Source organism: Coptis chinensis, chromosome 8 (assembly GCF_015680905.1).
Source record: "Coptis chinensis isolate HL-2020 chromosome 8, ASM1568090v1, whole genome shotgun sequence".
Classification (NCBI taxonomy): domain Eukaryota; kingdom Viridiplantae; phylum Streptophyta; class Magnoliopsida; order Ranunculales; family Ranunculaceae; genus Coptis; species Coptis chinensis.
In genome coordinates, this window is record NC_141463.1 from 16,845,166 (window position 1) to 16,870,595 (window position 25,430).

The 25,430-nt window shown below is 40.9% G+C and overlaps 4 protein-coding genes across 9 annotated transcripts; 2 read left to right on the forward strand and 2 right to left on the reverse strand.

The window, feature by feature from the left end:
- On the reverse strand, nucleotides 1-24,196 carry LOC147480247 (uncharacterized). 6 transcript variants are annotated; one of them, XM_086577557.1, is made up of 19 exons: nucleotides 24,119-24,191; nucleotides 11,818-12,033; nucleotides 11,612-11,684; nucleotides 11,254-11,327; nucleotides 10,965-11,043; nucleotides 5,801-5,827; nucleotides 5,644-5,727; nucleotides 5,522-5,572; nucleotides 5,322-5,442; nucleotides 5,161-5,232; nucleotides 5,022-5,075; nucleotides 3,299-3,465; nucleotides 2,916-3,212; nucleotides 2,733-2,828; nucleotides 2,307-2,627; nucleotides 1,932-2,201; nucleotides 1,486-1,615; nucleotides 960-1,008; nucleotides 1-243 (listed from the first exon to the last, which is right to left on the reverse strand). In XM_086577557.1, the coding sequence occupies exons 6-16, from the start codon at nucleotides 5,822-5,824 to the stop codon at nucleotides 1,932-1,934; spliced, it is 1,557 nt and encodes a 518-aa protein (XP_086433683.1). In that variant the 5' UTR covers nucleotides 5,825-5,827; nucleotides 10,965-11,043; nucleotides 11,254-11,327; nucleotides 11,612-11,684; nucleotides 11,818-12,033; nucleotides 24,119-24,191; the 3' UTR covers nucleotides 1-243; nucleotides 960-1,008; nucleotides 1,486-1,615. The 6 variants fall into 6 exon arrangements, with proteins under 6 accessions (XP_086433683.1, XP_086433684.1, XP_086433681.1 ...); XM_086577558.1 differs by lacking the exon at nucleotides 960-1,008 and having other exon boundaries at nucleotides 1,486-1,608; nucleotides 24,119-24,196; XM_086577555.1 differs by lacking the exon at nucleotides 960-1,008.
- On the forward strand, nucleotides 14,795-15,241 carry LOC147480248 (uncharacterized). Its single transcript, XM_086578598.1, has one exon. The coding sequence runs from the start codon at nucleotides 14,795-14,797 to the stop codon at nucleotides 15,239-15,241; it is 447 nt and encodes a 148-aa protein (XP_086434724.1).
- LOC147480249 (uncharacterized) lies at nucleotides 15,329-17,371 on the forward strand. The gene is made up of 2 exons (XM_086578599.1): nucleotides 15,329-15,628; nucleotides 16,577-17,371. Exons 1-2 carry the CDS (start codon nucleotides 15,329-15,331, stop codon nucleotides 17,369-17,371), a joined length of 1,095 nt encoding a protein of 364 aa, XP_086434725.1.
- On the reverse strand, nucleotides 19,762-20,925 carry LOC147480250 (uncharacterized). Its single transcript, XM_086581523.1, has 2 exons — nucleotides 20,426-20,925; nucleotides 19,762-20,361 (listed from the first exon to the last, which is right to left on the reverse strand). The coding sequence occupies exons 1-2, from the start codon at nucleotides 20,816-20,818 to the stop codon at nucleotides 19,771-19,773; spliced, it is 984 nt and encodes a 327-aa protein (XP_086437649.1). The 5' UTR covers nucleotides 20,819-20,925; the 3' UTR covers nucleotides 19,762-19,770.
- Nucleotides 24,197-25,430: the final 1,234 nt, after the last annotated feature.

Here is a 25,430-nt window from a genome sequence, read left to right on the forward strand (position 1 = left end):
TTTTTGATGAGGCCCAACTAACTAATTGTATATCAAAGTGTCGGCAAAATCTGTCCACGAATCACCATTCCAAAAAATGATATGACCATTAGCTATTCCAGTATATGCAAATCAACAAACAACAAACTAATTGTATATCATTGTACATCATTGACTAATAACTATCAAGCTTTGTATATCCTTGTGTGAGTATAAGATGTCAAGCTAGAGTTGGGACAAACAACCAGAAAGTGCCTCAAAGTCCTGCAAGACATAAAAATATACACAAAAGTTAGACACAGTACAAAACACAGTTACAATGGCAAATTAAAATTGGATTGGTCAAACTAACATGGCTGGCATTTTTTCAAACAAAAAGCGTCTATCCAGTGTATCTGGCTATCTCATTTCATAAGCTAATTATCAGTTCCTCTGGACTAGCTAATAGCTTAAGTGAGATGCATGATGATGTAGAAAATAACAAAAGAAAGCAATGAACAGAATCACTGCATTCGGAGAGGAATCACTCAAATCTCAACAAGAGAAACCACTCAACTCTCATTCATTGAATATTCACCTTAAGTTCTTAACATTATATACATATTGAAAATCCAATGATCCACAAGTCCTTACCATACAGAACAAATATATGTGATAGATTTATATGATATACTAATACTACTGCAAACATACAGAACAACAACCGTCTCACAAACTAGTAAAATTGAGTGCTGTATATCGGTTCCGTTTAATATATGTGTCACACTCTCACACTTTCCATTTTACTGAAATATATTTCACAATATTAAGAAGTTGATTTTTTCATAAAGAACATAGCAGAACAACAACCGAACTACTGCAAGTAATATTGAACAAAAAAGGATTTCCGTTTAATATAAAAAAATCACTAGATAGTGAGCTTCCATTCACTCCATCAAAAAGATTAAGTGAGACTGAGCAAGTAATGGCTGCATACATACCCTGATACGTTAGATCAGGTCAAGTCTCTGCATAAGCCATAAAATTTCACTGTGTTCGTATCAACATAAAAATTGAAAGTATGTTATACAACGTGAGGCTCCCAAAATCCCTAGGTGCGAGTGTTGAACCCGCTCCCAGGAGAGCCTCAGAAAAGAATTCAGAAACAAAATCAATAGACAGTAGACAAATAAACACACCTACTCAGGGTTGTCAAATTGGTGTAGCATCAAATTACAACTAAAAGGTGCATTCAAAAGATTATATACAATCACATTTCATCAGACGTAGAGCAAATTTACACCTACAGCTGTAGATGTGCAAATGTAATGTGCACTAAAAAGCTAGAGAACAAACATAGCACTTTATAATTAGGAGCAACTAGGTACATTATTCATGAAGACATACACCCCACAAAATTCAGAAGACGAGATTAGACTCTCTTATTTGCTTAAGAGGTCCCACTTCAATCCACAGTAGACACTACTCTAACAAGAAAATTGACTAGATATATAACTGAATCTATACCTTTATCTGAAACCTTGGAAAATACCAAGTCTGCAGAAGTAAGGAGAAGAGACGTCAATTCCAACCATCTGCCCATAACAATGAATCCTTGTGCTTCCATACATAGTCTTGCAACTTGTGGTTCTGCAACCTAAGCATAAGAATATAAAATAAGTGAGCATGCTTTGCTTTGGGTTAAGCTTCTAACCACCACAATTTCAATTTCAAAGATGAATAAGAAGCTAGGGCTATGCAGAGTTGCAGACAGATCATCACTTCTTATACTAATCTAATTTCAAGCCAATTTGTGATTGAGAGAATTAAGTAAAAAAGACAGAGACAACATTGGTTTTATAGCAAGCAGCATTTTCCACAACCCAAAAGACAGAAATGCATAGCAGTAAAACTATGTCCTAAACCATATATAGCAGGACACAACAGGAATGGAGAAAACTTAAAATTCGTACCTAAACAAAACGAGTAAAGATTGCTGGCCATTTCACTGTTGTGGGCAGCTGAAGCTCTCCAAATGTCTTTTTGGACCCAAACAGTCGCTCACTACGATCAAGGATGAGAGATACTTGGACATTGTACATCTCCATTGAGGAATCGACATCCGGATCATAAAAAATGTTTCCCTTCGTCGCTCTTCCCTTAGCAATCAGTTCTCTATGCATGTTGAACATTTTACACAGTTGCATACCTCGTGAAGGTTGTGTATTTGCTGGTTCCCTTACCTACAAAACAAATAAAACATTAACAAAGAAAAACAAATTAAGCAACTAAGCATAAATTTATTGCAAAAAGCAGCTTAAGCATTTCAAGAGATATAATTAGATTACATTAGATGTTGCTGCATTAGCAGTAACACTCTTTTGTGAATTTGTTTGTTGGTCTTTCATTTCCACCAAGATTTGGGTGAGATTGATCATATGTTTCTCTAGACTCATAACCCGCTCTTCAACCAAAGTACGTTGTTGGTACTCTTGGTGAAGCTTCTCTTTGGCAGGAGCTGATGATACAAGAGAAGTCTTCGTGATACCAGCACTCATACCACGCACCCGACCATATTTATCGAGACCAAACACTTGCGCAACCGGATCATTATCCAAGTCTAAGTCAACGCTAGACGGATCAACTTCAATTATAGCATTAATTCTAGCCTGTTACAATGACACAAAGAACAAAATGAATTATTTGTACATGCACACAAAAGCAAAACATATAATAGTCATAACTAGTTCCAATTTAATATTTAAATAGCTCACCATCCTCTCGGGAGCAATGAATGAACCATCTTTGCATGTATGGATAGCTATGTAAGAATCTGTTCGGGTGAACTTAGCACCAGGATTCCTCTTTTTCTTAAAAAACAAATAATAGAAGAAAAGCTATAAGAACCAACTTACTGTTTTCTGACTTCTCATACATTAAGATGCAAAATAACATACCAACTCATGGATTGTTCTTGCTGATCCTCTTCTGCCTGATGTATGCAAAGACTTTACTGCTTGTCTTGATTTCTTGCCAATCAACCGCATTCGCTTCCTGAAAGGTTTCGATTCATTGTCTACAAATCTCTCCCACTCGTCCTGCTTTACTCCTTTAGGACAGTTCCTTTTCCTTTCGTCATCATTTTTGTACTTGTCATAGTGTTTAACTCTAAGGCGATGCTTGTACTCCCTGAAAGACTTACCAACCTTCTTGAGTTGACATTTCCTATATGTATCGGAAACATGGTACTCTTTCTGTATAAGAATGAAGTCAGATCAATGTTAATCTTATATACTTACAAATAAATAAAAATTCATTTTGATGTATTTTCAACACTAACCTTGATACTCTTCCAAATTGCATTCTTAGTTTGATCAGGAACGTTTGTGAAACTTTCATAGAAAATTGGACAATGAGTTTTCGCAATTCCACCAAGTGTACTGGAATAGCTACTTGAATTATCTCCAACTGGTTGTCCATCAGCGTCAAATTCAATAAATTTCTTTCCTATATTCAACAAAAACTAAGTCAATGAACCATAAAATAAAATGAACTACACCAAAAAAAAAAACTCAAAGGCATAAATGGAGAATAAATGGGACAGATACACTTCTGTAAGTTTCAGCACAAACTTAAGTACATAAATGTAAGAAAAAGTAGTAAGCAAATTTAAGGTCCACATTAAGACACCCAAAGTGACCCTGACAGAATCAGCAGAAAGGTTAACCCCGAAATCAAATGTGAGAGTTCCAGATAACCAAAAATGCACTTAACCTTCTGAAATATAATATGTTAGACATACACAATATACAGTACAGTAATACCCCAGAAAGTTCATAGTTCTTCAGAGCACAAAAAATTTCAGTCGAGGTAAAAAGATTGAAAACAATATAAACAAAATGTAAAAACTCAAAGTACTTGCATTAGAAATGGCAGTGATGCAATGACAACGAATGGCAAAATGGAAATGAAACTGAAAAGGCAGGACAAATCAGGATTTAAAGTGAGAGACGATTCTGAGAGAACTATGACAAGGGCTGTTAATAGACGGAGAATAATTTCCAGAGAGATGGCTACTTCTGAAAATGGTGCGGCCAAGAGAATGGGGGGAAATATTATCACTGCTATACCACACCAAAAAAGACGGAAAGTGATACGGAGAGATGGGCGGTTGCATCAGAATGACAACACATTTGCAGTGGACAAAGTTTCTGTTGAAGGCAACACATTTGACCATTCTAACATTCAGGGATTAAGAAGAGCTGACCGAGTTGATTTTAGGGAAAAGCGCGGAGTAGATTCAAGTGAGGTAAATTCTGAACAATATAAAACCTACGAAAGTGAAGAAAAGCAATCAGAAGACAGTAAACAAGGAGTAATTTCTGGAGACTCTTCATTCTTCCAAACTGCTAAAGATACAAGGGCAATAAGTGCTAATTCAACTCAACAAGTGGGGAACAGTGACGATCTCCTTTCTAAAGATGGGCAATTGGAAAATAAGCAGGCATCTCAATATGAAAAAGATCAAAAAGTTGCCCAAGTTACCAACGCTGATTCTAGTACCAACTCCATGGAGCAGAAGGAAGTTAAAGTAGTCAGACAGGAAGAAGATATTAATGCTGGTGAGACGTCAGAAAGCTCAGAAGTTCAAGAAGATTTTATTATTTTCCGTCAGCACACTTGTTAGACACAAGACGTCTAACAAGTTTACTGGTCTGTTGCCCCAACGCCTTCAAAGCCACACGCCTGCACCTGATAGGGGTGCAGTTAATCTTTACCCATTTCATCATATGCCACAAGTCATGCATATCACAATCCTAGTGTCTAAGATCTAAGTAGATTTCAGAAAGGAAGTACCTACCAATCTAATATGTTAGACATACACAATATACAGTACAGTAATACCCCGGAAAGTTCATAGTTCTTCAGAGCACAAAAAATTTCAGTTGAGGTAAAAAGATTGAAAACAATATAAACAAAATGTAAAAACTCAAAGGAAATAAATGAACTACTATACATCTAAACAAAGAAGTACAAAAGATAATAAATCAAAAGTGTATTACCAGAAGGGTTTCCATCATGTGGCTCAGAACCTTGGGACGCATTTGATGATGAGCCTGAAATCAGGAACATGTATCAAAAATCCATGCACTAACTTAATATATTAGCTTGTTTCTTACACTGTTTCTGAAAAGTCATTACCAGCAAGATTCTCAAAGAATCGTGATATAAACAAAGGCATTGACCCTTGATGATTCACCCTAGCACTTGATCCTGAAATTGAGCATAAGAACAAGGAAATGCATATTTAACACTTAAGATAGTGTAGCAGGTAAACTGTTCAAAACAAAACATTTTTTAACCTGGATCAACACCAACAGCTCTTGAATCAACAAAACGTACTCCTCCATTTGTATCTCTAGTTAACGCAGCATGTATGGAATCCTTTTCTTTCTTAATCCTTTTCTTCCCTTGTTTTGAGCTCTTGAAAATAATACAAACTATTAGAAATTGACATTTTCAATGAAATTTATATACCTTTAGACTTTAGTAATGACATTACCTCCGCCATTGTAGGCATAGCATCATGCATCACAGCTTTTCCCTTCTTGGCCTTTTTAAACAAATCATTAGTACACAAAAAATGCAATGAAAGTTATACACCTTAGTCATGAAATTAATTACCTCAACCCTCGAAGTATTTGTAGGCTTATCATCATGCATCACAGCCTTTCCCTTCTTGGCCTTTTTTAACTTTTTCCTTAAGCTCTTTATAGAACACAAACCATTAGAAAATAGCATATTCAATGAAACTTACACACCTTTAATCACTAAGATATACCTCTGCGTTCTCCTGGTCTGCCATATCCTAAAAAAAGCAAACAAATTATTGACTCAAATATCGTACAATGGAGAAACAAAGTCTAAAATGTCTTTATGACTATACTAGACATCCATAGGTGCTCAAGTGTCCAAAGCAAAATATCAATCATTGGCTAACATAAAAAACATTCAAAAACATCCATAAAGAAAAAACATGTACTAATTTGACTGATTATAGGTTACAAATGCATATATTTCTCCAGCCTTTTACAATGTCATTGGACTAGGTTACAAATGCATATCATTCATTCATCGTTTTTTTTTTTCAAAATACGAGAATTGTTTGGTACACAATCTGCACCTATTTCTCCAACATCTTCTAAATGTGATGTATGTAAAAATTCTCTAGGCACTCTAGACTCAAAAGTCAAGGGATCTTCATAAGCATCCATATCTCTAGTTAGTCTCTTTGGAGCATCTAACACCACATTCCAGTCACTCCTTGTTGGATCTTTACAATAAAATACTTGAGAGGCCTGAGATGCTAGGATAAATGGCTCATCTTCAAACTTTGAACTTCTTCGGAACTTACTAAAATTCACAAAAACTAAATTAATATCAGGGTCAAAGTAACATCCATTCGCTTTATCCTCAATTCGAACCCAATCACAATAAAATACAGTTTGAGTGAAGTCAAAGTAGTTCAACTCGAGAATTTGTCTTATGACCCCATAATAGGTAGCTTCTTCATCGACAAGATTCCTATCTTTAGCACTCGAAATTTAAAACTGGTCATCGCATTCATTTTAACTCCGAATTCTGAGTTGTCTTGTTAATTTCCCATTCAAGTGAGAAAACACATATCCACTTGCTTGATAGGAATTATAAGATGTTGCTTGAAAGTCGCGGACCATCGCAAAAGTCTCTTGATGACGGACATCTCACTATTTTCAAGCCTGTCAAAAACCCAACACACATATATATATATGATATTAATTGAACAAAACTACCTAATATTAATTGAACTTTAAATGTTGAATTCGTGTGAAGATGTTTTACTTGTTGCCTTAACCAAGGAATAAAACTCATCGGATTGTTGCCTTTACGCCATGACTGCTGGATTTGAATCCATTGACGATGCTTGGTATTTCCTAAATAGGAAACGTAACTAATACAAGTCAAATATATGCCTCCCCAGTTACGTAGTCACAAATTAAGATAACATTGACTAGTTATACTTACTTTCTCCATGGAATCGCAACTTTTGAACATTGAAGCACCCATTTTCGCACTTGTTCATATTGCACATTAGTTAGTGTATGAACCCCTTTTTTGTTAAGGGGTTTTTCGCCTACAAATTCACCATCATCATCAATATATCTATCCTTGCCTCGCTTGTGGCTTCCCTTTGAGCCATTAGGCATGTGCTCCATGCGATTACATTATTGATTCTTCAATGACATAACGCTCAAAAGAATACAACCTTCGGGGTGTGCGAGATTCTTTACGTACTTCTTATAAGATCTCAACATCCTAAGACATGTCACCACCAAAATGTTATTTATAACTAATAACAAAAACAAGCACGATTTTCTCAAAAGACTTACCGCTCAAAAATGTACATCCACCGACTCCAAACTGGTCCACAAATTTCTGCTTCTTCCGCCAAATGCACAACAAGGTGTGTCATGATAACAAAGAACGAAGGTGGAAAATATTTCTCAAAGACACACAACGCTTCGACCACTCTTTCTTTTGCAATACGAAGCTCATCACGGTAAATTACTTTGGAGCAAAGGATTTTAAAGAATGTTGACAATTGCCCAATAGCTACACGCAATGGCTTGTGTTTTTTAAAAGCATGCATTAGTAGTAATGGTAATAATTGTTGCATCAAAATATGATAATCATGTGATTTCAGTCCTTTCAATTCAAAATCTATCCTGCTTGCATGCCGCTTCCAATTAGAGCTATATCCAATAGGTACCTTCAAAGTGGACAAAGTCTCTAAGAAGAGTTTTTTCTCAACCCGATAGAGCAAACTCGGCCTTTGGTAATAGTAACTTATCTCCCGATTCTATGGGCCACAAGTGTTGCTTAATTTTCATCTCTTTCAAATCTAGGGCTTTTTAGCCCATCTTTACTCTTTTGTCCAATTCCATAATAGTTGCAATGAGATTCTCCGCGACATTTCTTTTCTACATGCATCACATCCAAATTGTGAAAGACACACAAGTCCCGTGGCATTATACAAACATTCAAATGACAATGACACGTGATAAATCATATTCAAAATATTGTTAAAACATTACTTGCCTCCCAATATGGCAACTTAGTTAGAATTGAGCATTTGGTCCACGACTAGGGCCATTATCCGGTGCCCCTTTCCATACACCGCTTCAAACCCTTCTACTATGCTCAACACTGAAAATACCGGTCAATCGGGATGGAGCAGTCTCAAGTTCTTCCTTTCCATCAAACGGTTTCTTTTGGCCTAAAAGGATGATCTTCGTGAAGAAATCTTCGCGGACCCATATATGCAGTCTCTTAGACCCATGTTTCAATCTAATTGAACATGTATTTTCGCACAAACAGACAACCACAAGTTCCACCAATTCTACAACCGAAAAGCATGCCATACGCAGGAAAGTCGGAATAGCCCATAATAAAACTGCTTTCATGGTAAAAGTAGACCGAGTATAAGAATCATAACATGGAGTGCCCGTGGACCACAACTCTTTCAACTCTGCAATCAAAGGTCGCAGGTAGACATCAATGTTTTTCCCTGGACTACTCTTCCCTGCATCAACATAGACATCATAACAAATTGCTTATTCATGCAAAGAGATGGAGGTAAGTTATAGGAACAACCATAAAAGCCCGACAAGTATCTGAATTGCTCGATGAGAAAAAAGGATTAAACCCATCCGTTGCAAGTCCTAGACGGACATTTCGAGGCTCAAAAGAAAACTCCGGATACTTAGCATCAATTGTACTCCAATTAAGAGAGTCGACTGGATGACGCATTCTATTTTCATCGACAACCGCCCTCGAATGCCATGTCATTTGCTCCGCAATCCAAGGAACACTACGAAAACATAAATATCTTAATTGGCTACTTGTTAAAACCAAATGGCAATGTGTTATAAGTATTTAAACAAGAGGATTACCTATACAATCTTTGCAACCTCGGTATCAAGGGGAAGTATCTCAATACTTTCGCTGGTACGAGTTTTTTCTTCTCTAATAGATCATCACCTCTTTCATTCTTCCATCTACTTACACCACATCTTGGACAACATTGTAGACTTTCATCATCTTTCCAATATAATATGCAATCATTTGGACAAGCATCTATCGTCTCATACTCCATACCTAAAGACTTGATCAATTCTTTGGCTTCAGATGTACCGGACCGGTAAGGTATTATCTTCGGGAGAATTCCTCTTAGAGTGTTCAATAGATCGGTGAAATAGTTGTTGTCCGACAAATGATGTTTCGCCTTAAGGTTAACCAAATCAACTAATCACGGATAACTTCGTTTGATTGTTCCTACAAGATGAATAAATGGGCCTCTTCACATCTTCCCATAAATTGTTAAACTTCGTTTCCTTCCCTATGTCATTTGGATTTTGATGACAGTGGTACTCATTATGAGAATTTGAATCATCGTCCAAGCTCATCTCATCTACATTTCGATCTTCATCTGATGTACTCCCATCCATGGACTCATCCAAACCATCAAGATGGGCATATCCCAACTCTTCACTAACTAAATCAATGTCTCGAATAGCCATCTTCATATTGGCTATGGGAGGAAGGACCAACAATCTCAACATTGATTGCATCTTTTTCAAATGATTCCCCATGAAAATACCATGTCGTTATAGGATGGGTCTATTCCAATACTGAATTAAATGGTCACCACTATTTTCGGATCAACCCTTCCACTCACATTACGACACCTCGCATGGACAAGAGCACCAAGTTCCTTTTCCTAATCTATCGGTCATGAACTTTAAAAGGATTCAAGTCCATCCAAGTATTCATCGCTATTCAATGGTGCCGACATCCAATCTTTGTTTGGTGGTAATAGAGCCATTCCTATCACACAAAAATGGCTTTGGTTTGTGAGATTTATTCCTGCAAGCGTGCCTATTGAGGACACAAAAGATGTGTTGAGGATACAAAAGATGAAACGCACTGGACACTCTCAAATTAACAGATAAATGGACATAATAAATGCAATTATAAACAAATAATACCAAAGGACAACAACGATATCGACAATCATAATTGTTGGGTATTAAATACAGAAAAGTGGCCATAAGCAGAAAGCTATAATCAAATCAAGTTTATCAATAGCAGCCTTCAAACTCAAAAAAACACTAACAAATGTCAAAACAGGGAGACAAACAAGAATACTGATATCTACCTTCAAAGTGTTAATTTTAAATCCATTTTCTTTCATGCCCAATTCTAAGAAATGAGGACCCAATCGGCATGACAGTGACACTTATTGACATATGCATACCTCAATAATCAACTAAGTTTAGTCTGGTTTGATACCCAGTTGAGTTCATATATATATTCTTCACCAACCCATTTCAGTTTGACACCAATTTGTAAACTAGAATTTATTGTTGGACAATTTAATTCCTGCAACTCCAAATTTGTTTAGACTTAAAGGTTATTAGACCAATTCTAAACATGGGATTTTCCTTCCAAAGAAAACCTAGTACCTGTGTCAATTACTCCTCTAAGAAGGTAAAAGGACATGATAAAACTAATCTGGTGTAGAGAAAGGAATAGTCGTGAGAATAAAATTTGGAAGGTAGGGAAAGACTAACAATGGAAGTTCAGTCAAAGCAAACTTCTTGTTTGGCCTTAAAAAGGCTCAATTGAAACAGGACAAGTATTTAGTGGTCTAAAATCATACTGAGTTTTTTACAATCATAGTTTCTAAGTTACTTAGGCTTCCAGGTCTAGACCTATAACACAAACTGCACCATTCAATAGAAAAGTGTACATGGAAAACTTTAAGGAAGAAAAACAGAATGGCATTGCATCTAGATGAAGTGATGTTATTCTTCTAACATAAACCACACACTATTATATATGTAAAAGTCAAATATAAAGCTTGGAACTATATTAGAAGAGAAGTTTGGTGATGGTTAAATTACCTACTACAGCAAATTCAATAGGAAGTTCAACTGGTGGTGTCCTGAAGCTGAACTCACGCTGTGAATTATTCAAAAATACCTAAAATATTTACAAAAAAGCATTACTCATTCAAAAATATTTCTCAAATCAATGTTAAAATTCAGTTAAATAAGATAACTAAATCAAAATTATTCAACAATCATTCAAATCAACAAAATCAACGAATTTAACAATTCAATTTGAGGAGAACAGAAAATATAATGAGAAAGCTAGGGTTTCTAATTAGATTTGAGGAGAATGAAAAATCACCTTATTGACAACGAAAGAGACAGTGGATTCGCCGTAATCTTTTTTCGTAAATCACCTTTGAGTAAATCACCTTTCTGAGAAATAAAAAAAAGAAATGAAATGAAATGAAAAAAGAAAAAAGAGTCGGTGGTTTTTATTTCGTTTTGGGCTGTTTATATTGGGCTTTTCTTTTTTAAGTATTTCAAACAAAAAAATAAACGAGACTTTTTGTAATATAAACGGCGCTGGTTACGGGTCCAAAGATTCGGCGCTAATATTAGCGTCTTTTAACCTGTCTTTTATTACCCAATCTGGTGTAGTGACAGAAGTATTATGCTTTTAGCTTAATATATGTAATAAACAGTGGACAGTAGATTACCAGAAGACGACGACGTCGCCATGAGTAAATTTGTACTTCTCCAAACAAAACTTAGTTACCAATACACGATCATCTGCAACAAAAACACCTATCAGTGTACAGCAATAGAATGTAACATTAAGTGATTAAATGTGCTCATTCAAGAATTCTTGATGTTTTATCATATTGACCATGACTTTGGCAAACCAAATATAACGATGCCTTACCTGTCAATAATCCTAAAAATGTATTTGGGCTAGGATTAAATGTAGGATGCATAGACAGGCCTCGCACAGCCTGAAAACTACAATATCGATCTGAAATAGTGAGGCCAATCAATCCACCAGTCATCACCTTTTTTGTAACATCCCACAGAAACCGACTTCCCATGTCCAAAGTTCCACAAAAAGGTGCTTCTCAAGGGATCGGAGATATAAGAACATCTGCACAAACCATTCAATTTATGTATCAAATTCTTACATGGAAGTTACATACATGTCTAAAGCCAAACGGTCAACTATATCAAGACACAGTCCAAAACAGGTGACATGTTGACAAGCACCAAACCTACCCAAAGCAATGGTTCAATACTACACAGAGTGCAGTAGATATCTAGAGGCATACAACCCAACAAAATAAATCCTTATTCTCTAAGAATTTAGAGAGTAAGAATACCAGTACTAAACTAATAGTTAGTACTCGTACGACGAGCAAAAGAGAGTAATATATATTTTTTTTTTTACTTTTAAGAGAACCTCAGTTCCCTCAAACCTTTGCTACATTACTCGAAAGATAAAGGGATGTATCAGGACGTGGTAAAAGCAACAGCATAAGGTGCATAAAGGAACCAAGGAAAATGAGACACGTGGGCCTCGAGCACCGAATGGTCAGAATTTGTACGGCGCATGCACTGTTCCCACGCAGTAGTAATGATGGGGAACGTGTCGTGCAACAGATGGGACAATTTGAAATAGTAAGGAGGAAACCATGCTTTGGATGGTGAGGTCTCGCCCCATAGTTTGTCCGCGGACTACCAATAGGACCGAGAGAGGGCATCTGTAGGGGTCATATCCGTGACCTGGGATACCATGGGTGGCGAATGGCCCTTAGGCAGAATAGCGAAGAGAAGACCGGGGCAGCGCATCGGATCCGCGGTACAGAAAAAGATGTCATGTTAACGAGTCCGCGAATATGCTAATGGGTGATGAATCTGGAGGGACGCGGTGTGTTAATAACATACCGCGGATCATTCAAGGGACGCGCAGGAACCAAATGGGATGGCGAAAAAGGAGGCAAATTTTAGCAATGGGGCATGTAGAAGCACGATAGCAAAGCAAAGAATACATCGAGGCACAACCGGGCGGTTAAAATTCGGGACGACGAGAAAGAGGATCATGGGATAGGGAGCGATTAAGCGGTTAGAGGAGTGGAGGTGGTTAGAAGATATATAAAGAAGGAGAGAAAGAGGGAAAAAGGGAAAAAGAATGAGAGGGGAGAAGAGAAGAAGGAGGTGAGGCAATATCATAGGTTGTAATCTAGGGTACTACATTTGGCGCCCAGGGGGACCGAAAGAAAATGGCTACGATAGTGAAAAGAGGAGTAGGGAGACCTAAGAAAGCAACGATTAGAGAAGTGGTGGGGAAACGAGAGCACCGAGGTGGACAGGTAGGTAGAGAGGAAGAGATAGCCGATGTGGCGGCTGACGCTACTAGACTTCTCCAAGAGGAGATAGTCAGGCTACGAAATGAGAATGACGAGTTGAGAAGAGAGAGAGAGATTACACAAGGGGAAACCGAAATGAGGGATCGGAGCAAATGAGGTGGAGGGAAGAATCACGGAGTACCCACCACCGCACGCTAACAAACGGGGGGTATCACCTTGGAGGTAGTACAAGCTATGATTGAGAAAGATAGGGAGATAACCCGCTCAGCAGAAAAGATAAGCCAGAGCGCTACGCAGAAAGAGGTGGCAAGCCTAAACAAAAATCCACTGGCAGATTCGATATGGAATTCGGAAGTGCCTAAGAGGTTCTCTCAACCCAGATTTGAGAGGTATGATGGAAAGGGAGACCCGACGGATCATTTGCACCATTTCCGGCAACAGATGCCGTTATGGCAGGAGAGTAAATATGATGGGCTTCGCTGCATGATGTTCCCCGCCAGTTTAAAAGGAGGAGCATCAGATTGGTACTACAGGTTGGCTTCGCGGAGCATCAAAAGGTTTGAAGAACTGGAACGCGCATTTGTTGATCATTTCATACACCAGAAAAGAAGGGTGGTGGATATCGCGGCCCTTTTCAACATAAAACAAAGATCCGCGGAATCCTTGAGAGAGTTTCTGTGCAGGTTCAAGGAGGAGACATTGAGGGTGGAAAATTTGGATGAACATACAGCGGTCATAGCCTTCCAGCACGGATTGAGGGCGGGAACCAGAGTTCATGAGTCGGTCTCCAAGATTGAAATCACTTCTTTGCATGCTTTGTATCCAAAGGTAGAGAAATACATACGCTACGAGGATATAATACATAGAAATGCGAAGGAGAGCAAGCGAGCAGGAAAGGCAGTGCAGGCCGTTGACCGAGATGACCGGAAGGGGAAGGGGAAGGGTACAGCTGGAGAAAGAGAGAAGGGAGCATACCGAGGGGAGAGCCGGGGTCCGAACAGGACGGAAGACCACGACAGAAGGGAAATCCGAGAAAGGAAGCCTTACTGAGAAATCAAACAGACTCCGTTTAACCGACCCTTAGAGGATATCTTGCCTTTAATTAAGGGGCAACAATACTTTGAGGGTCCGCGGAGTACACCTGTGGAAATAGAAGGGAAGCCATTCTGTGCGTATCATCAAATCAGGAATCACGCTACAAATGAATGTTATGCCTTAAAGTGGTTAGTGGAGAGAATGATTGAGAGGGGATGCTTTCGGGGAATTTATCGCAGAGGTTCACCAAGGTCGAGAGTACCAGCTCCAAATGAGAATTCTCTGCACCATCAATGTCATCTTTAGTGGAGAAACCTTGGGGAGAAATGCACACGAGAGAAAAGGTAAGAAGGACGATGAATCTTCAGCAGGTGAATGAGGTGAAACAAAGATACCGCGGTTAGTTATCCCGGAACCGCGAAGGATGAGGAGGGCATAATGTTCACCCCAAAAGACTTAGAGTCAGTGATTTCCCCGCATGAGGATGCGTTAGTAATTACTATAGCGATGGGTAATTATCTGGTAAAGAGAGTGTTGATAGACTGCGGAAGTTTGGTAGACTTGTTGTTTAAGGGGGCCATGGAGGAGATGAATATCAGTAGAGATCAGCTGAGAGCGCCTCAAACCAATCTATATGGGTTCAACGGCAGCATGACAGAACCCATGGGGGAGTTAATGTTACCAGTCACAGCAGGTCCATCAACGGTATTCACCAGATTCATGGTGGTGGATTCCAGCTCCCAGTACAATGCCATCCTAGGGAGAAAGTGGATCCACGGAATGAGGGCAATCCCATCGACGTTGTACCAAGTGGTCCGTTTCCCTACTAAGGGTGGAACGTACGAAATAAGGGGGGATCAAGTAGCGGCACAGAACATTCATCAAGTTACTGTAAAAGGAATGGTCCGCGGAACAAAAGGAGAGGGGTCGTCACATGAATCAGAATCAGCATAGCAATTACAGGAAGCTGCGGAAAGAAAAGTTTGTGAGCCCCCGCTGGGACCCAAAACGTTGGATGATTTAGAGGTAGTGAACCTTGGAATGGGAAAGGAGGAAAAGTTTACATCGGTCGGAGCAGACTTGCCAGAAGATTGGAAGGGTGAGCTAGTGCAGTTGTTGACAGATAATACTGATATATTTGCATGGGCAATAGAAGATATTACAGGGTTAGACCCGGAATACGCCTGTCACCATCTGTATATGAAGGAAGACGCTAAACCAGTTAGACAAAAGATGAGAAGCATAAGACCCAAATACGTGGAAGGGATTCGCGAAGAGGTTCTTCGGCTGAAGGGGGCAGTGATAATAAGGGAGGTGAAGTTTACGGAGTGGTTGTCGAATGTAGTCGCGGTACCAAAAAAGAATGGCAAGGTTAGAATGTGTGTTGACTTCACGGATGTCATCAAAGAATGTCCAAAAGATTGTTATCCTATGCCCCGGGTGGATGAGTTAGTGGATAGAACGGCAGGGTATAAAATGTTCTCCTTCATGGATGCATCGATGGGGTACAATAAGGTCGCGATGTTTGGGCCAGATCAAGAGAAAACAACCTTCATGGTGGAGTAGGGTACTTATTGCTACACCAGGATGCCCTTCGGCTTAAAAAACGCGGGCCCTACCTTTTCGGTGGGCCGGGAGAGAAGATGTTCAAGGCAAGATATGAAGGGAATCGAGATATACATCGATGACGTGGTGGAGAAAAGCCCATCGGAAGAGAAAACACTTAGAAGGTCTCCGGGAGACTTTTGGCATATTACGCACGCATAAGCTGAAACTCAATCCCGAGAAATGCACATTTGGGGTAACTTCAGGAAAGTTTCTGGGCTATATAGTTACTCACCGCGGAATAGAAGCGAATCCCGAGCAGATTCGTTCGTTAATCGAAATGCCATCACCACAGAATATAAAGGAAGTACAAAGGTTGGTAGGTCCGCGACCCAACAAGCGTTCATCATCTCAAAGTCGTCGGACAAATGCCGGCCTCTATATCGTTTGCTGAGAAAAACGACGGATTTTCATTGGACCGCGGAGTGTGAAGATGCCTTTCAAGAGTTGAAAGATTGCTTAAAGAAAGCACCTTTGCTATCGCGGCGGGGCGAGGGTGAAACGCCGTGCATTTATATCCGGTGTTTAGTGAAGCACGCTATAAGTTCGATCTTTGGTGAGAGTGTGGTCGATTAAGAAAGAAAAAGCCGCCTACTTTCAAAGTAAAACTTTACCGGATGTCGGAGACCGCATCAAGATAGAATTGAAAAGTATGCTTTGGCTTTGATATTTTCGGCCCTTAAGTTGAAGCCGTACTTTGAAGCTCATTCGGTGGTAGTGGTAACAAATTTGCCTCTCAAACAAGCGTTGAAGGCTGAGAAGTCAGGTAGGATGCTAAAGTGGGCGGTACTGCTAAGTTCGTATGAGATTACATATCAGATCAGGACGGCAGAAAAAGCGCAAGCCGTGGCGGAGTTTCTAGCCGAATTTCCAGCAGAGGATCCCACTTGGGGGGAGGAAATGGTAATGGAATCGGAGGGGGAGGTCAGCCGCGATCCATTAGATCCGTGGGATATGCGAAATGGATGGAGAGTTTTCACAGATGGTTCTGCTACAGATACTGGCAATGGAATTGCCGTGTTGGTAACTCCTGAGAACAATCGTCTGGAGCTGTCAATGAAACTGGGCTTCGCGGCTTCAAATAACGAGTCTGAGTACGAAGCAGTGATAGCGGGCTTAGACTTGGCCAAAGATATGGGGGTAAAGGAGTTGTCTGTTTTTTCAGATTCCAATATGGTAATTTGTCAGATGAATGGGGGGTTTGTGGCTTGTTGCCCTCGGATGGCGAGGTACCTAGAGGTCTTACAGCGAAGAGCAAGCAGGTTCGAAAAGATAAAGTTTGCACACCTGGGCCGCGGAGAAAATAGGCATGCCGATGCTTTGGTTTATGTAGCGGCGGTTTTTCCTGGATCAGAGGGCCGTTCAATTGAGGTTCGAGTGTTGAACAATCCGAGTACCTTAGATGAGGATGGGGTTTGGCTCACCACTGAAGGGGATCAAGGATGGATGGAGCCGATAAAGGCTTTCTTGGGGGAGTAAAGGTAGACAACAAACAGGAGAGGCGCAGAATGGAACAGCTGAGTCAAAGGTACACCTTGCTAGAGGGTGACTTATATCGAAGAAATTTCAGCGGACCACTTCTAAGATGTATTGGTCCACAGACAGCGCAAGAATGTCTAGTAGAGGTTCATGAAGGCGATTGCGGAAGCCATTCCGCCGGGCGCACTACTGCCCACAGATTGATATCACAAGAGTATTTTTGGCCGCATATGAAAAGAGATGCCACAGAATACGCCAAGAAATGTGAGAAGTGCCAAAGGTTTGCACCATTCATTCATTCGCCAGCTGAGCCCTTGCACAATGTGTTCATCCCATGGCCATTCGCCATGTGGGGGCTAGATATTGTAGGGCCTCTGCCGACGGCAAGTGGGAAGAGGAGATTTATGTTGGCCGCTACTGATTATTTTACCAAATGGGTGGAGGGTGTGGCATTACAGCAAATTAAGGAAGAAAATGTGAAAAAATCTTATGGAGAATATCATCTCAGAGGTTCGGGCTACCCCATACGATCATCGCGGATAACGGCACTCAGTTTACTGGAGGTAAAGTGTGCAAATTTCTTCAGGGATATAAAGTGAAACAAGGGTTCTTAGCACCTTACAATCCAGAAGGAAATGGACAAGTAGAGGCGTCAAACAAAATTATAATGGATAACTTAAAGAAAAAATTAGAGGATTTCAAAGGTGCGTGGGCGGATGAATTGAATCACGTGTTATGGGCTTATCGTACCACACCGCGGACATCTACTAAGGAGTCACCATTCGCTATGGCATATGGACTAGAGGCAGTCATACCGATATAGATGATAGAGATAACAACAAGAACAAAAGCTGTGGAATCAGGGAGGAATGAAGAAATCTTAGCCATGGAATTGAATCTCGTTGAAGAGAAGAGAGAAATAGCGCGGATACGACTGGAGGAATATCACCGAAAGTTGCAGAGACAGTATGGTATGCGAGTAAAACCTCGAGCTTTCAAAATCGGGGATCTGGTACTGCGGCGCATTACACCAACCACTAAGAAAGAGACAGAGGGAAAGCTGGGTCCCAATCGAAAGGACCATATGCCGTGGACAGAAAAGGTACTTGGGAACTTACAGATTGAAGACGGCAGCTGGAGACATGATAGAAAAACCATGGAATATCAGAATGTTGAAAATATTCCACAGCAAAGGCATGTTGTAGTTAAGTTTATTTCTATTTGTAGTTGAGCAAGAATAGAATTGTTATTGAATAAAAATTATGGGAGTTACATGAGTTTGTGTCTTGCAATTGTTAAAGCCTGGAGAAAGAGAATGTGTTTGATAATGATGATCTAAAGAGAATAATCTTTCAGACAGCAAAGGGTGAAAGCTCTTAACAGACTAGAAATCCAAATCAACTTGGGGAAAATTGAGTTGCCCCACAAGGCTTCACAGCCGTCAAGAGACAGTGGGGCGGGAGAGCTCTTCGCGGACTGAATGTCCAAATCAACTGGGGGCAAATTGAGCTGCCCCATAAGGCTTCACAGCCATTCAGAGATAGTGAGGGGGAAGAGCCCTTCGCGGACTAAACGTCCAAACCAACTTGGGGCAAATTGAAGTTGCCCCCACAAGGCTTCACAGCCACACCAAGAGACAAATGGGGGGAGAGAGTTCTTCATGGACTAACGTCCAAATCAACTTGGGGGCAAATTGAGTTGCCCCACAAGGCTTCACAGCCATCAAGAGACAGGGAGAGCCCTTCGCGGACTAAAATGTCTAAATCAACTTGGGGGCAAAGTGAGTTACCCCATAGGCTTCACGCCCATCTAGAGACAACCGGGGGAAGTGCCCTTTACGGACTAAACGTCCCAAGTCAACTTGGGGCACATTGAATTGCCCCACAAGGCTTCACAACCATCAAGAGACAGCGGGGGGGGAGAGAGCCCTTTGCGGACTAAATGTCCAAATCAACTTGGGGGCAAAATGAGTTGCCCCACAAGGCTTCACAGCTATCCGCAGACAAATAAGGAAGTGCCATTCGCGGACTAAACGTCCAAATCAACGTGGGGGCAAAGTGAATTGCCCCCCAAGGCTTCACAAATCATCCAAAAGCGAAAGAGAAATTTGCGGACAAGAGGAATAAATTAACATGGGGGCAAATTGAGTTGCCCCGTAGGCTTGGAAGCCTACCAAGACAGAGGAGGTGTAGTACACTTCATTTGTATACATGTATAAGTATATGATTTCATACTAGGCGTCAAGGGAAAAACTAACAATAGACTACAGTTGAGGAAGTGCATGCTGGGCAAACCCAGATAAACAGGCAAATACTGAGATTGATATTCCAAAGGCAATACCAAGTACCAATAAGTGTACCTCAAAATTACAAACATATGAAATTGTGTTTACAAACAAATTACTGCTGCCCCATAACCTCCTCCTGCTGAGAAGAAACCTCAGTCCCATCCACGGCGAGGCTAGGATCAGCTTCCGCCTCAAAAGGGGAGGTAACCGCGCTAGTGGTAGCATTGGGAACAATTGGGGTAGCAGTCTCGAGTACAGCAATAGATTCGATTAGAGCATCAGAAGTTGGATCATCAAGAATCTGAACTACGGGCGGAGAAGGAAGTAGACGACCAGCAGCGGCAAGTGAATCAAGTTGGTTCTTTAGTTCATGTGCTATTTTCTTCTCAGCCAAGACTTTAAATCTTTCAACCGTGTCTTGCAAAGCTTTGTCTACCGCGGACTGAGTAGCGATCTTTTCCGCCTCCCTTTGGCTCTCCATCTTAGAATTTACACCGGCTACGTAATTGCGATGCTTGTCTTCGGATTGCTGAAAGGCTTTCTGCGCCTTTATGGCAGCGATCCAGTAACCGTCACAGTCCTTTTCTAGCTGGGCATGTTTAGTTTTCCACTCAGAGGGGCCGTTGATCTCCTGTTTAGCGGCTTCCAAAGAGTCCAAGGTATTGGTCAGGCCGCGCAGCACGAAGCCAATGTCCAAACTCAGCTAAGGAAAACAAAGTGTCAAAGAGAGTTAAAACGGACGGGAAATTAGAGAAATTAGAAATTACCTTTTCCCAGCCAGTGTAAATGGAAGTGCGGTGAGCAGAGAAGGAACCGGAGTCGCCATAGGCTTGATCTCGAGGAAGATGAGAGCTGAAAAATAGTGATGCAGCAACAACGGGGTTGTCTAGGGCTAAGTCGCGAATGTTTACATCGCGATCTCTAGCTTTAAATTGAGGGTGCCATATCTCCGCAGCCCCAGAGTGCGGAGGGATTGTTGAATGGGGCTCTTTCCCAGGGCGGCGAGAGGAGGCTGTTGGCCGCGACACGTGGGTTGTTGGCTCTGATGAGGGAGGAATAGCAGTACGAGCTTTTTTGGTGGGGGGGCTCTTGGCTGCATTGTGAGAGGGCTCATCATCTTCGGAATCGCTGTCCCAAATTTTGAACTTACCAGCAGCCATGTCCACAGTGGGAATCGGAGAAGAGGGATGGATAAAGTCGTCTTCCCAATCCGCTAAAGCAGAGTAGGAAGAGGGGGCGGTATCTGTAGGGGTAGGGCAGGGTTGAGCGGCGGCTCGTTGGGCGCGGCTTTCGAAAGTGAGTGATTTTGGTTGTATAGCCGAAAGACCGGTGGGGTTGGCGTTTCCTTTTGGAAGAGGGGGAGGATTTTGGCTTGCGCTCTTTGGGCGGCGGCAAACGGTAGAGTGGACCTTGGTACTTCCCGATGTCTTTGAGGGAGGGATCAAGCAGAAGAGGGTTGCCTTTGTCTGGGTCTATGCCAAGAACCTCACACTGCGTACTCCCTAGATCCTGGAGTTCTTGAAAAATTGCAAAAGAGATGCCGGCGTAGAACTGAGAACGAGAGTCTGGTTTCCAACCTGGACCACAGAAAGAAGACACATGAGAAATAAGATACAGGGGGTGAAGGGGATGTAAGTGTGTTACTTACCACTGGTAAGGAAATTGTGATGCCTCAGAGAAACTTCTGAAGGAAGATCCGCGGAAAGATAACTTCCAGACACATATAATGGGTAATAGTGCCACATTTTGTCCGATGTGGTAAGACGGAGAACAAAAGACTTCTTCCGCGGACGTGTGCAAAAGGAGTGATAGCCTACGCTCCCGAATTTGGTGCTCTTTTCCAAATAAAAATGAGCGATAATGTCGCGGAGTTGGATTTTAGGGGTGTGGGTTTCGTTGTAGTGGTTAGCGGCGTACATAACGCGCAAGAAGTTACCTATGCCTTGACAAGGCAGAATGTTGAAATGGTTGCATACCTCGATGTCTAGAAGAGTTAAGGGGAAGCACAGACCGGCCGCTATCTGGCCTACAGTCGCGACAAGACATCCAGGCCGCGGTGCTACCAGGTGTGGAAAATGGGTGATACCAGGCACGAGCTCTAAAGACACGTCATCTGGGATGCCGTAGGCAGTTTTAACTGCTTCTAGATTGGGGCGGCGGTAGTAGGAGGGAGGGGGGTGGGAGAGAGGCCATCCTCCCCGAGGTAGAGGGGATAGAGGCGGGGCTGGAAGAGCTAGAGGTTGGAGATTCCGACCTATTCGCGGTAGAAGGGGTAGATCCGGAGGAATAAGCGCCCGGTTCGTCCGGATCGGGTTGGCGGGAGGTATCCGCCGAATTAGGTCCGCATATCTATCTCGCGGATGCCGGAAGCGGTCGCGTGGAGAAAAATACAAGGTGTGAGAGAAGGAGAGAGGGTGGAAACAATATTGAACAAAAAAGAGTGTAACAATTTAACAAATGGGGTGAGAGAGGGGAAGGACAAACCTGGGAGACAACAGCAAGCAAGGCGGTGGAGGGACCAAAATCAGGCAAGTGGTGCAAGGAGAAGCTAGGAGTTAGAGTAACAGTAGGAAGAAGAGTGGGGATTGAGGAAGATGAAAACAATGGCGACTAAAGAAAGAGAAAAGTAAAAAAAGAAGGAAAGAGAAGTTGAGGGTGTTGGGGAAAGGAAAGGATTTGGGCGGGATATGAGGAGACAGAGGGCAAAGAGGTAATTGCCCATAAAGGAACCAAGGAAAATGAGACACGTGGGCCTCGAGCACCGAAGGGTCAGAATTTGTACGACGCATGCACTGTTCCCATGCAGCAGTAATGATGGAGCACGTGTCGTGCAACAGATGGGACAATTTGAAATAGTAAGGAGGAAACCATGCTTTGGATGGTGAGGTCTCGGCCCCATAGTTTGTCCGTGGACTACCAATAGGACCGAGAGGGCATCCGTAGGGGGTCATATCCGTGACTGATACCATGGGTGGCGAATGGCCCTAGGGCGCATAGCGAAGAGAAGACCGGGGCAGCGCATCGGATCCGCGGTACAGAAAGAGATGTCATGTTAACGAGTCCGCGAATACGCTAATGGGTGATGAATCTGGAGGGACGCGGTGTGTTAATAACATACCGCGGATCATTCAAGGGACGCGGCAGGAACCAGTGGGATGGCAGTGAAAGGAGGCAGATTAGCAATGGGGCATGTGGGAGCACGATAGCAAAGCAAAGAATACATCGGCACAAAATTTGGGCCGGTTAAGGGTCGGTGGGGACGAAAAGAGGATCATGAGATAGGGGAGCAGTTAGCGGTTAGAGGGAGGGAGATGGTTAGAAGATATATAAAGAAAGAGAGAAAGAGGGAAAAAAAGAAAAAGAACGAGAGGGGAGAAGAGAAGAAGGAGGTGAGGCAATATAATAGGTTGTAATCTAGGGTACTACAGTGCACACAGGTACATCCATATATTTTGTCCTTGCCCAAAGATCTAATATGCATGTTCTAGGAACAAGGGGAACCAATCATAACTCTTAAGTAAGATTAGCACCCATTGTCTTCCCGATCATTTAAATTATTCTTGAAAACCAATATCTCTACACCAAAAAGCAATTGGTAGAATGCTAGGCTCTAAGATGATATAAACTCTCACACCAGGGCACTCCTTTTATTTCCCATGGAGAACAAATATAGGAAATCAACACAAAGAAGCCACTCAACTCCTATCAATAATATTAGCTTGATTATGAAACCGCTTACTGCTTAATAAGGGCCTTATTTCTATCATTGAAAAAAAAAGGAAAGTTTTATTGCAAGACCATAGCTTTTGTAATACTTCGAAAAATGTCACAGATGTTATTGTTTAAGTGACCAGTCTCAATCCCCTTTCTTCCTACTAAAGCAAAAAAATGCCCAAATAAGAATGCTATTACATCTAACTATATAATAACACTAACTCCTATAATAGTCATAGCGAAATGCTATTAAATCCCTCGATCGCCAAAACTAACATGCATAATATGATTATCGTGGTATCACTTCTCAATCTAATATAAACTTTAGACCAAGTTAGTTTCTGCTTCAATTTGTTTGAAAGATCCAGTACAAATATCACGATGGTGAATTGGTGAGTCTTATATGAATATGAATATGTGAACCCCACGACCATCAAATATTGAGTCATTGAGTGGAAGCTGAACGTACCAGTCTTAAACTTCAAGGATAGCCTAACACAATACTATAAGCATATGCTTGGTTCATGTTATGTAATGGTTCAAAGTATATTTTAGTGTGTTGATGCATCTTTAACAAACAACTGTTTAGTGTCTTGATGCATCTTACGTTTCATTGTTGAGAAAAGGTGGAATGATAAAAATTTAGTCAGTGAACGGGTTGGCTTTTGTTACTTTTACCATCATATTCCGAGTACGTACATAATTCTATCATTGTTACACTGAAGCGAGAAGCCATAGTTTGTTACCTGAGAATTCCAAGAAGAAGCCTTGGCGAGACCGAAATTAGAAAGGACAAGGCCTACAAGTGGCAACGTTGGGTTCGCCCGAGTAATTGAGAGACGAGAGAGAAAAAGAGACGGTCAGACGACATTTTGGACCCCTCCCCTAAGCCCAAGAAATTATCCACACTCCAGAGTCCAGACTCCAAAGATATTTTCTTCATTTCATTAGATATTTCTGAGAGTGGGATTCCGAAAAGCCGAACGTTAGCAGTTTTGACACCCCAACTTAACTTATGGAGTAAGCACCCCTTCATGACCACCCCTCCATTATTCACAAAGCAAGCACCCCGCGACACTTTTTAGAAACTCATTTTTCACAATAAAATATTTTTGTGGTTTTTTAATTTTGTAGAATTTTGTTTTCGTGACGTACTAGATTCTTTTATGTTTTATGTGGAAAAATGATTCCGTAACAAAATGCATTATGTGGATTTTGATGTTCACCAAACTTTCTTCAAAATAATAGTTTTCAAGCCTTTAGATGAAATTAAATCAGATCTAAATTGACGAACTTGGGATCTGACTTCATCTAAAAACATAAAGGCTTTGTCTGGTTCACGGAAAAGGGTAGAAAATAAAACATTTTTTTTAAATTTGAAATCTGTCACGTGTTTGGTAACATGCAGAAAACAAAAAACATAGAAAATGGTTTCCCTAAAACATAAAAAGCAAAGAAAACAACTCACTTAAAATAAAAAGGAAAGTTGTTTTCTATTTTCAAACCAGCGAACTAGAAAAAAAAATCCCGACGATAACTCACGGCTAGCGAACTAGAAAAAAAATTGATCAAGCTCAAGAAGGTAAGTTTCCCTCTCTCTCTTCTCTCTTCTCTCATTGATTAATGGTGATAGTAGTAAACCCTAATCTCCCTCACTTCTACATTGGGTGTTCAGATCTCGAAATAATTGGTTTCAAACACATCTCCTTTGATCAAATCTGCATTTGTTCGAGTATAATAAGGCACTTTTTTGTTATTTGATTCAAACCATCAATTAAAGAATCGATTTGGGGTCGTTGTTGTGATTTTCTTTGTACCAATTTGTTCATTTTTATGATTTTGTTGAGAATATGCTTTCATTTTTTTATGTTTTGTTGCTTATGCGGTTTGGATGTTGTAGATATGGTGTTTCGAGATTGTTGATGGTAGTTAATTTGTGTGTATTGATGTTTATATAGTGATGTGTTGTTCACTTTGTAGACCTTTGTTACTGTTTTATGTTGGTTTTGAGTATGATCTTTCCTTTTTATTTAGATGAGTAGTGAGAATGATTTTGAA

Bases quoted from the DNA above. Each gene is read 5' to 3' on its own strand.
- LOC147480249 (XM_086578599.1), top strand. From the start codon at position 15,329: ATGGGAAAGGAGGAAAAGTTTACATCGGTCGGAGCAGACTTGCCAGAA. The intron at 15,629-16,576 runs GTAGTCGCGGTA...TCGGCCCTTAAG, and splicing joins TTACGGAGTGGTTGTCGAAT to TTGAAGCCGTACTTTGAAGC.
- LOC147480248 (XM_086578598.1), top strand. From the start codon at position 14,795: ATGGGTAATTATCTGGTAAAGAGAGTGTTGATAGACTGCGGAAGTTTG.
- LOC147480247 (XM_086577558.1), bottom strand. From the start codon at position 5,824: ATGGCAGACCAGGAGAACGCAGAG. The intron at 5,573-5,643 runs GTAATTAATTTC...TTGTTTAAAAAG, and splicing joins CAAATACTTCGAGGGTTGAG to GCCAAGAAGGGAAAAGCTGT. The intron at 5,233-5,321 runs GTTAAAAAATGT...GCTCAATTTCAG, and splicing joins AGCTGTTGGTGTTGATCCAG to GATCAAGTGCTAGGGTGAAT.
- LOC147480250 (XM_086581523.1), bottom strand. From the start codon at position 20,818: ATGGCTGCTGGTAAGTTCAAAATTTGGGACAGCGATTCCGAAGATGAT. The intron at 20,362-20,425 runs GTAATTTCTAAT...TGTTTTCCTTAG, and splicing joins TTTACACTGGCTGGGAAAAG to CTGAGTTTGGACATTGGCTT.